Source organism: Bombus vosnesenskii, unplaced genomic scaffold, assembly GCF_011952255.1.
Source record: "Bombus vosnesenskii isolate JDL3184/JDL3185 unplaced genomic scaffold, Bvos_JDL3184-5_v1.1 scf7180000013263, whole genome shotgun sequence".
NCBI lineage: Eukaryota > Metazoa > Arthropoda > Insecta > Hymenoptera > Apidae > Bombus > Bombus vosnesenskii.
Window position 1 is genome coordinate 8,439,234 of NW_022882923.1, and position 11,323 is coordinate 8,450,556.

Sequence of the window (11,323 nt, forward strand, 5' to 3'; positions counted from 1 at the left end):
ACTGGTGTCGCACGCGCGTATATAATACACCGCCGGCCATAAGTATCAGCGCACCTACCCAATTACATTCGATGCAAGACACCAACAAATTTTACTTTGTTCGATATTTTACATTATAGACAGATATAGTCACCTCGGGAACCAAGTTAGCCGTCTTACGTTTAAAGGGCGTTGGCTTACTCTTTCCGAGGCGACTGTATCATGCGTATAGATATAACGAAATAAATTTCGTCCGGTTTTCTCGATTCTCTTGATAAGAATAGAAAATTGCATAAAAATCCGCAGCTTATTTATAACAGTACAGCTAGAAAATAAAAGTAGTCAAAAGCATTCGACTTACGCTAAATGTTTATAAGCGTGTTGATATACTTATGGCCGACGCTGTATACTACGCGTTGGCTGTATATTATACGTTTCTGGCGTGTAAATGGAAGAGAGAGGGAACGAGCGAACAAAGTTCGACGCGGACGAGGAAGAAACGATCGTGATCGGGAGAATACACGCGTGCACGACGGTGGGAGGATGCTCGTTGGCGGAGAAAGGGATTCAGACTAGGGCGTCGAGGGATGAGGGGTCGAGGGCGAAGAGGGGTGGAAGCAGATGCTCATCGGGCCCCTGCTGTAAATGTAGATTATGCTCATCCTTGATTTGTGTGTGCGCGCCCGTACATGAAACGCACTTTGGACTTGGCCTTCCCTAAGAAGAGGATCGAAAAGTTTCGTAGCCGAACCACGGGAAACTTTTCCCTGATTTACTTTCAGACTGGACAGCTTCCGGAATTGCAGCTACCGAAGAATAGCGCTAGAATCCCGCATCCTCTCCGTGAACACGGCTTCACGAACGGTTCGTTAACGAGTAACGAGTCGTTCGAACGTCTCGAAGAATAGAGCAGCGCTTCGCGATGCAAGAAATCGAATTCGCGTGCTTTGGAGACACGCATGTACACACCTTCCGATTGTCCAATTCAATCAATATTATTCCGCATACGCGATATTAATTAATATTTCTTAAGTGCTCAAGAGGCTGATAGAAACGTATATTCGACTTCAAAAATAAACGGAAAGATAGTTTTGAAGCGAAATTGATCGATGACGTATCGAGTTTTAAAATCGCTTCCCTAATTAAGTAAATTTTCGCTAATAACGTTAGTCGAAATATGCGAAAGGGTTCTAATGGTTAACGTTTATCGCTTCAATTTTTTTTCTTTTTTTTTTCATCGATTTATCGGATCCATAGTCTTTTTTATTTCGACTCGATAGATCGATGCACAGCCATCCTCTAATACTGTAATTGTTTTCGGCAACATACGTACTATACAGAATCATAACTGCTAGAGGAAATTGCAGTTTACATTTGGGAGTCGTATACATTTTCATTTCCGCAGTTACGAAATCATCCGTTTATCCACTTGGAGTACCATCGAGAATTTTCATAGGCGATCCATTGCGGTACCAAGTCGTGTGCGAGGCGCGTGTGCGACCAATAAGCAATGCGAGAGTGAAGGAGAAGGCGGCAGGAAGACAGGGATATAGCGGGAGTGAGAAAAAAGAGAGAAAGAGAGAAAGAGAGAGCAAGAGGCAGGTGCATCACGGTGACACTCCCTCGATAATTCTCCTGAGAGAGAAATAAGGTAAAAAGGGAAAAAGAGAGAAATCGAAGGGTCTGTGGGATGGAAAGAGAAAGGAAGAAGGAGAGCTAAGTCACGAGTGTTGTGTCTGGAGCTCGTTTATGGTTGTTCGTTCAAACTCTCGCTCTGGGGAACGAGAGAGTTTCAGAAATGGCGCTCTTGGGTCAGATCAAATCAGCCGCGTTTCCCTGCGAGGAGGTATTCCCTTGTAATACTTGCAAGTCGCACGGATTCGTCGCTACAGTTTACGAGCTGAAACAGAATCGCCCCGTGGAAGATTCGATTTTCCAGCCACCACCGAGATATCGCACCGCGTTTCTTCATACCGAAATATCGATCCCGGACAAAAACATTGCAATCGGAGAAAGTTTAGGGAACGTGAATGAGAGTCGAGGCAAAGCTTCGAGACCACGCACTGCTCCGCCAAAACAACCGAAAGAGTCTTAATAGATGCGCATCGATCCAGATATCTTTTACTTTCGGAGTTCCAAGCCTCTTTCAACTATGAATCAGTAATATCAACGATTGAAACAGGCTGGAATATCGAGAGATAAAATTTTCAAGATCGTAAAAGATCGTTTCCGAAACACCCCGTACACTCATCCGCGTTTCGTTGGTCAACATTGAATAATTAGTGCTTGCAGAAAGTATTTGCTCCTAAGTAAACGTATCGTGGACGGTGAACGCTTTATCGTGCCGCGGTTTCCCGAAACAAACTCCGCTTCAGGTAAATTTACTCGTGAGTCACTGTCTGATAATTTTAGATCGAATCGACCATTAAAATCTACGCTCGTGTTTTCGTGGCATTACGTGCAATTTTGCCGTTTGCCCATCCTGTCGTGCGAGAACCTTTGAGACGTATACATATGTACGTACAGTCCCATTAACGAACAAAGATAGAAACGCTTCGTCCAAATGGAAAGAAATATCTGTGGAATGTACGTTGGAGATTCCCCTTTATTTTTAGATACCCTTGCACTTGAACGATCGAGCCCTGACCCTTCGGATATTAAAACAATGAATGAGAATTTGTGGCCTGCATCAAATACTAGCTGCTCCTTAAGTTACAATTGACCAATACTGTAGAACTACCTTTAATATCTACCTGCATATATCGTATAAGATTAAAGTAACGAGACAAGAATAACAAAATAAGATAAGAAACGTGACCATGTTCCCGTCTTAATAAAAGCAAGCATTATTATTACCGAAAACGCATACACCATTTTAATAGCTGCAAAACTAAAAAATCTGCGCATCATTCTGATCGATTTGGTAGTTTCACTGCCAACGAGTCTGATGAAGTATAAAAACTTGAAAGAATGTCTGGAATAAAGTAAACGGTAATTTCATGCTGGTAAAGAAGTTTCAAGTTGCTGGACTTTAAATCGTACGAATTCAGGTAACTGGACTAATCTGAACGAGGCTTTATATCAAATCGTATACAATGTTTCCAGTCAAAGTGGCAATCGTTGAAATTAACAGGGGCGAAACGAGCGAAGAATTAACCGGATTGTTGGCAATTGGCGGACGCCTCGTCCGAACAATTGACGCTTAACGAACCCGACACCGTGCGCGCTTAAACATCGGGAATATAAATGAGTAAGACGACGATCGATCCTAAACAATCGACGCGATATTTTCGAAATTATTCGGACCGCTCTTCAAACATCGTGTAAAACTCGACACGCCGTTCGACCGGCGAATCGTATATCTAATCTCCGATTAAATACACGAACTCGCCGCGTGCATCGATATATCAATCTAACGCGGCTCGTCTAACAAGAGAAAGAAAAACGTTTAATTTGGATAGTCGATCCTGTGTACGTAGTATACGTAGGTACTATGTGCGACACGAAACATTTCGTTACCGACTAGGAAGAGCATTTGGTCGAGGACAACCATGCACCACCTCCAGCGTTTTCCAAACAGTATCCACAAGCTAAACAAACAACCGAGACTCGGTTTACCAACTATCCCGAGCGACATGCAAACAGTCGACTTTACAATTCCCTTTGAACAACAATTTTCGGAATGATTTCGTGGCCGACACGACCGACACGACCGACCAAACCTGCCACCCTTATTAACCTTATCGCTGATAAATCAAAGCTCGACAATGTCACCATATTAGATATAAATTTCGAAAACAGATAAGAATATTCGACCACGAGCGTGATCAACATCGAGCGTCGATAATATCATCGGCGTTCGATCGGACAGGCACGTGCTGGAATTGACGTGTGTTAAAACTGTCGCGAAAGGATGGGAACCTCTTTTAAATACAGTTCACGCAACGACCATGGCGTAACAATGCTCCGAATTGTAAGAACTATTTATTTCTCGGTCAACTACGTGAAAAGGGAAAGGCGAGAGAAGAAAAAAAGAAATGGAAAAGAAAGAAAGGACCGTAATTCCTACCCTCGAGAAGTCTTTCGAGATTCTGTGCCAGTAGAAAGATTCCGATTTATGGTCTTTCTTATATTATGTTCGAGCGATTAACCTCTAACGATTCCAGCGGCGTCGCCGAGAGGACACGTGGTACATGATCGAGTCTCGGCTGTCTCGCCCAATCGGGGGCCAACTTTTGAAAACGAATATCGCCACATCGACGAACGTCGATGATACGCGAAATAAATAATAATGCATTAATGTCTAACGTTGTTGTTTTCGGTATTAGTCGCACGGACGCTTTACAAATGTATCACAACAGTTTCGATCGACTGTTGCACATGACAGCGAGCGAGAGAGCGACGAGTCTCCGATGTCTAGGTTATGTCGACTATATTTTCGACGTCTAGTACGCCACACGGACAATATGCAAATAGTATTCGAGTTTAAACGAACGAAAGAACAATAATAGCGATACACGAAGCACAAGGAAGAGAACTAATCTCTCTCTCTCGGGGGGTTAGTTCACTACGACGGGGCAGCACTGTCCAAAGCACTGACAAGCAAACCAAAACACAGAACGGAGCGAGTCAGTCGAGAGAATCGTCCGGCACGGATCGTCGACGTGATCAAGAGCTCGATCGACCGAAACACAACACTCGAATTCTTCCTAACCCTTTGTAAAATGATTCGTTGACACAAGGGAACCACCAAAAGCGACGCTTGCTGCATTTAATGCACGGTGCTCTCGCAGAAGACACTAGACACAAGAGACTCCGTCGCTCTATTTTCACACGGTACACGCACAGCACAGAATTCTCCTGATTCTCTGTGTTTAATGAATATTGTTTCAGTGACTGACGACACTCACCAGGATGCTTGTTGGCGATCTTATTGAAGCAGTTTTGAAAGACCTCGTAGAGATGCATCGGCTCGTCGTCGCTGGCCGCCATGTTTTCACGAGACGAGAAAACGAGTGGACGTTCGTGGTTGAGGCGAGTGGGGCACGGTTTCGCGGTGTGGCCGCGCGTGGAGTCACCCTCCTCCCGGAACGGTCACGCACACTACTGAACCACGCCGCCTCACCGATGCGGCTCTTATAGTTCATCAGTGGCGCCACTCTTTTTCCACTGATTCGCGCCACTGTCGCTACGCGGTTGCTTTGAATATCATTCTTTCCTCTTTCGACACCTTCGCAAAAATATATTTATCGTTAATCGAACATAATCGTTATTTCTTTATCTTCCTTATTGTCTAGTCATTCTCCGATGGACGGGCGAAAGAGTGTAAGAGAATATCTTTTTTCGTGGAAAATGATTAATATTTGAAAATATCTTATATTATTTTCAACAAAGTAATTCGAATTAAGCAAACATCGTAAACAAAAGACAGCAATATTGAATAGCGTATTTATCCTGTTTTAATCAAAATTTGATTTATAATCTCCTGCCCGCCCATCAGAGGATTAATCCAATGATTATTCGTTTTCTACTTTTTTCTTTTTTTTTTTTTCATTAATCTACGAACAATGTAGCCTTAAATAATAAGTTTAAGAGATTGAAGATTAAAGATTACAGTCCATGAAAACCTAAGGAGTTCGGGCATACGGTTGCAATGAAAATTTTTATTCACATGTTAAGAGTACAAATAATTGTACAGAATAAAATCTATAGGTTGGGCGTATGAAACGTATAATTAAGTTAAGTTTTATTATAATGATATAATAATATACGATTCTTTTCGTGTCATCGCGTATCGACGGAGCGTTATTTGCATACGGTATATACATAAAATAAAAATTCTAGATTGCACTGAATGTCATCGTTGTTAGAGATTCTAAAATATATAAATAAAGTAGTATTTAATATCAGTAACGTGATTATACGTGCGCGTACTTCTTACGAGTTACGAGAGATACGACAACGATATCGCGTAATTTTCGACGTATCGAACTTTAGTAATGTCATATCGTATTTTTAAACTCCAGCAAAATCGGAATTTTGTGGAATCGGATGAGATATGTCCTCGTAATCCTGTCGACCAAAGCCTAAAATAGAAAAACATTCATAAAAGTTTGTTCCCCATCCCCTTCAAATTGTGAACCACGCATACAAAAAAAGGCAGTACGACACAGTGCATAGTTCAATATGGTTGCAAATAAAACACTGTACATTGTAAACAGTTTGTATCGTATCAAGCATTACATTCACAAATACCGTTATAAACAACGTAGTGTAACTGTGCGATATAATATGCATACTTGAAACAAAAGATGTCATGCACCTACTCAAAGCATAACTTTGTAGAAGCAACGCAGGCCTACAAAACATCTGTATTCCAATGTATTACTGACCCATTGCAGGACCTGTAGTAAACATTGTGGATAAACATCCACCTCTTGCTTGGCCTATTCGTAGAAGATATACGCTTGTGATGATGCGAACAATCATGTTTATGATCATAATTGTTGCACTAAGCGTCTCAGATACATCTACAAGTTCGTGCGATCAGATTGATATATCTTCTGCGTAGGGAGGTTAATCAACGATATAATTTATCAAGCTTTAAGTGTTAGTCTTAAATTTGATAGTAAATGGCACCAACTTACACATTGATGGGAAATAGACTGCTAATGTTACTATGTCAAAAAAAATGGACAGTACATTTATAAAAAGTGCCTAAAATATATAATTCTATTACAAACACTGATCTTACCAGAACCATAAAATATATATGAATGGTTAAATGCTTACAAATTGCAGAGGTTCGTCTGATTCGATATTGTGAATAGCCCACAATAAACAAACGAAGAAAAGAAAATTGTAAAACATTACAGACCTTGGGCACCAATGTCCCTGAATGCTCCTAGAAATCCATCGTTTAACTATGTAGTACAAATATGACATTCCATACATTACAGTACTTTACAATACTTTCTAAATTGCAGATTAGTATACAGTAAACAAAAAGTTTATTCTTACCATGTTACTAGGACTAAATGAATTGCAAATATCACCTGAAAAAATCCGACAAGATCATAAAAAATGATCTTAAAATGCTAAATAAGTGGAGTTTTCTAGGCAACGGATTCTTGATAATGCAATTGCGGTATTGCAGAAACCGCCTTGATAATACGAGAAACTTGTCAAACAAGTTATGGAATTGTTTCATTGCCGTGCCCTTACATAATTCTATTTTACTCTTTAGAAAACATGCATCGTCGAAAGGAACTACGGTAAAGCCTTCGTAAAAGGTAATTACAATTTTAGGAGATTATCTGACATCTGTTCTCATAATCGGAAACACCGAATATCGAAGAGAAATCGTCGTAATCGCTCGAGCGGAAAGCGATAACAAAGCGAAACGAGAAAAAGTAAGGAATATGACGTGCAACGAATAGGAATAAAGCAAATGATTCCAAAGTAGAATTATTCAAGGAAATGACAAATCGAATGTTACTTTAATGATATTTACCTTTAAAGGGTAATGAGATAGACTGGATATGTCCGGCATTCTGTAAGCTTTCAAATTTTTCTCGAGCTTGATCTAATACCTTGTCACGTTCTTTGCTTCTACGTTGACTATCGTTAGCTACTTATCAGTCGAGACACGTTTGTTATTCGTCCACGATTGATAAAGTATTCTCAAACTTCACCCTTTTTCGAAACCTTTCATCAATGCAACGCAAAACGGATACTGCGTAGCGATACACCTCCGTTTCCAACGACATCTAGCACAAACCTGCGATCTGAGCACCATCTATAAAATGCAATGCGTACCAATTATTTGAATTTAATATGTATTAATTAAAAATTTATCTATCTTTTGTCTATGTTATACCATTTTACATCATCGATCGTAAAAGATATAAAATTTAACATCGTTGATTAATAAAAGCAACAAAAACATTTTTATGTTTCGTCCTATTGAAAAATCTACGATATCTTGACGTATTTTGTATTATATCATTGACCCTACGTGATCCTGAATTGTAAAAAGTTATCTCTCTTCACAATGCTTTGATAAGTAGTCTGCTACTATTATGTGTTATTCCCACCGCATATCACGATAAAAACTTCAGCCTCCGAACTGTGAATAACTTCACTGAGATGGCAGCGTAGCTCGGTCTCAAAAATAAGTGAATTACATTGTTGTAGCTGCTGTGTATATAAGCAAGCGTAAAGTGTAGTGATCATAGTACGCGCTATAGTTACGTATAATTCACGAAAGTAAAGTAACAGAAGGATCGATATTAATAAGGATGTTAAGGAAAGGAAATCTTTTTATGAGAAATTTACGCCGTACTACAAGAACGTTTCACGATGAAGCTATCATTATCGGTAGTGAACAAGACACCAAGTCACCGGAGTATCAGGTTAGAACGAGAGTACATGCGCATTTCATTCATAAACGAACCATCCTGAAACTAATCTCTTTAAGGATTCCACTTTTGATCGATATTAACTTATCACTTTGAAAGGGATGTAAAAATTATCGCGATATTAATTGCACGGACGGATTATTTTATCACTTGAGCGAGATAAATTGATATCGTTTATTTAAATGCATTCGGAACGTGATGGACGACTGCACAACAGACTCACGATGATGTATGGCGCGTAATACAAACGTTACGAACATTGCGCGCGCCTTTTTTTCATAATTTATTAAAAACAGTGCATGCAATGTTTCGAATAATGAAAATAATTGGCTCTCAATTGGTTATCGTTGAATCATTAGCGATCACACAGCTTGAATTATTTTGTTAAATCGGGATAATTAATAACAGTATTTGTACAATTATGATTTCTAATATTTAGTATTTGATTAATTTTATTCTACATTTTATGACTGTCATCGTAATGACTATCAGTGATTTTCGTTGCGTAAAGTAAAAAATACAAATTATAATTGAATAAACTCTATAGTAATTATCTATGAGCCAATGATACTGGTTGGGGGTTAAAAACGATTGTCAGAACGAATGTGGAGTTGGTAAAAAAATGTTTCTAGGACAATTATGTACAAATGAAGTGTATGGTAGATAGACTAAAAGAGACAGTCGAAAAGGTAGTAGAGGGCGGGGGACGAAAGGCGAGAGAAAGACACGTAAAAAAGGGAAAACTTTTACCACGAGCACGAATTGACACGCTTCTCGATCCGACATCTCCCTTTCTCGAATTTTCTCAGTTAGCTGGTTACGAACTGTACGATAACGAGGAAGTGCCAGCTGGTGGAATTATTACTGGCATCGGCAGGGTAGAAGGGTAAGTATTTCCAATTTCCGGACTTGAAAAAATTCTTTGATAATTACGTTAAAAATATGTCGTCACCATTTAGCACTGAATGCGTAATAGTTGCAAATGATCCGACTGTGAAGGGGGGCACGTACTATCCAATCACGGTGAAAAAGCACTTGAGAGCTCAAGAAATTGCGGAAGAGAATCATTTGCCATGCATATATTTGGTAGACAGTGGTGGCGCAAATTTATCTAGACAAGCCGAGGTATTTCCGGATAAAATGCATTTCGGAAGAAGCTTCTACAATCAGGCGATCCTAAGTTCGAAGGGGATCGCGCAAATTGCAGTGGTAATGGGAAGTTGCACAGCAGGTCTGACTATGATCCGCGTATTCTACTCGAATCTCTCGGCACTGTTATACGCCAATTATTCGCAATGACATTTAATCAATTTATACAGGAGGCGCATACTTGCCAGCTATGGCCGACGAAAACATAATCGTTGGCAATCAGGGTACTATCTTCTTGGCTGGTCCGCCTTTGGTGAAAGCTTCTACTGGCGAAGATGTTACACCGGAGGAGTTGGGCGGTGCGACGGTTCATTGTCGGTAATTAACAAGTACATCTGGACACATCGTTTGTTTTCGATTATGGTTCTGGAGTTTCAATTTCAGAACCTCTGGAGTTACCGACCATTATGCCACGGATGATACTCACGCCTTGTACTTGGCTCGTCAGATTGTGAAAGACTTAAATAGACAAAGACCGATGCACGTAAACTTGGACAAACAGATGGACGTACCACTGTATTCCGTCGATGAAATTTATGGTATAGTTGGCGTAAACTTGAAGCGACCGTACGATGTCAGAGAAGTGATAGCGAGGATCGTGGATGGATCGAGATTTCGCGAGTTTAAGGCGCAGTACGGGGAAACGTTGGTTACCGGCTTCGCGAAAATTTACGGTTACCCCGTGGGAATAGTTGCGAATAATGGCATACTGTTTTCGCAGGCCGCGTTAAAAGCCACACATTTCGTGCAGCTCTGCGCTCAGAGAAAGATACCGCTTATTTTCTTGCAGAATATTACAGGTACGTATCTCGTTGAATGAAATTGCCGCGTTCCCACGACTAATACATCTGGTCATTGTAAAACTGCAGGGTTTATGGTGGGCAAGGATGCCGAGGCCGAGGGCATTGCTAAAAATGGAGCAAAAATGGTGAACGCAGTGGCTTGCGCTCAAGTGCCCAAAATTACGGTGGTGATCGGTGGTTCGTACGGAGCAGGAAATTACGGTACTTTGCATTTGATAAACGACTGTTCGAGTCATGTTCAGTTTGTTTAATTTTGATACATACGCAGGTATGTGCGGTAGATCTTATTCGCCAAGATTTCTCTATACCTGGCCGAATGCAAAAATATCCGTGATGGGAGGGGTACAGGCTGCGAATGTAATAGCGCAAATTACCAAGCAGCAACGTGTTCGCGATGGGAAAGAGGTACAAAACATTGAAACTCGTTCTGTTATTGTCTTGTCAATTATCGATATAATCTCGTCGATTGTGACAGTGGACCCCGGAAGAGGAGGAGGAGCTGAAAAGACCGATCATAGAGAAATTCGAAAAGGAGAGCAGTCCGTACTATGCCAGTGCCAGGTAGATTTTCACGTACTGTTAGTTCTTTCACTTTATGAGAGCAAATTGAGAGTAAATTGTTTTTCAGACTTTGGGACGACGGTGTGATCAATCCGACCGACACTAGAGTGGTATTAGGCCTTAGTCTATCGGCAGCGCTGAACGCACCCATACCAGAAACTAAATTTGGAATTTTCCGAATGTAAGGTTCGTGTTCAACGATGTAACCAGTGACCTGCAATTATGAAAGTACGAACCGATGTTTGTAACCTCTCTAACAAAATTTTAGGCCAAAGATATATATTTTTTATACAAAGTTATCATGTATACATGATCATTAAACATTCCACATATACATATATATATGTATATATATATATATAAGTATATTTCTATGCGCGTCTTTATTAGCCTTCTATCTTTGTTCCTTAA

The 11,323-nt window shown here is 40.4% G+C and overlaps 3 protein-coding genes across 14 annotated transcripts in view; 1 reads left to right on the forward strand and 2 right to left on the reverse strand.

Annotated features, from left to right (window-relative positions):
* The window catches only part of LOC117234638 (transcription factor 12), a 106,363-nt gene extending 98,586 nt beyond the window's left edge, over positions 1-7,777 (reverse strand). For all 12 annotated transcript variants that reach the window (XM_033496054.1, XM_033496140.1, XM_033496129.1 and 9 more), the window contains exons 1-2: positions 7,493-7,777; positions 4,890-5,209 (exon numbers count right to left, since the gene is read on the reverse strand). In XM_033496054.1, the coding sequence (XP_033351945.1) occupies positions 4,890-4,971 (82 nt within the window). In that variant the 5' untranslated portion in view covers positions 4,972-5,209; positions 7,493-7,777. The remainder of the gene's footprint in view (positions 1-4,889; positions 5,210-7,492) is intronic.
* LOC117234549 lies at positions 5,702-7,531 on the reverse strand. Its single transcript, XM_033495894.1, has 6 exons — positions 7,493-7,531; positions 7,000-7,034; positions 6,772-6,940; positions 6,627-6,696; positions 6,372-6,509; positions 5,702-6,065 (listed from the first exon to the last, which is right to left on the reverse strand). The coding sequence occupies exons 1-6, from the start codon at positions 7,529-7,531 to the stop codon at positions 5,995-5,997; spliced, it is 522 nt and encodes a 173-aa protein (XP_033351785.1). The 3' UTR covers positions 5,702-5,994.
* Positions 7,778-8,120: 343 nt separating the features above from the next.
* LOC117234696 (methylcrotonoyl-CoA carboxylase beta chain, mitochondrial) lies at positions 8,121-11,278 on the forward strand. Its single transcript, XM_033496180.1, has 9 exons — positions 8,121-8,393; positions 9,032-9,285; positions 9,359-9,630; positions 9,719-9,866; positions 9,933-10,348; positions 10,418-10,552; positions 10,620-10,756; positions 10,827-10,912; positions 10,980-11,278. The coding sequence occupies exons 1-9, from the start codon at positions 8,280-8,282 to the stop codon at positions 11,095-11,097; spliced, it is 1,680 nt and encodes a 559-aa protein (XP_033352071.1). The 5' UTR covers positions 8,121-8,279; the 3' UTR covers positions 11,098-11,278.
* Positions 11,279-11,323: the final 45 nt, after the last annotated feature.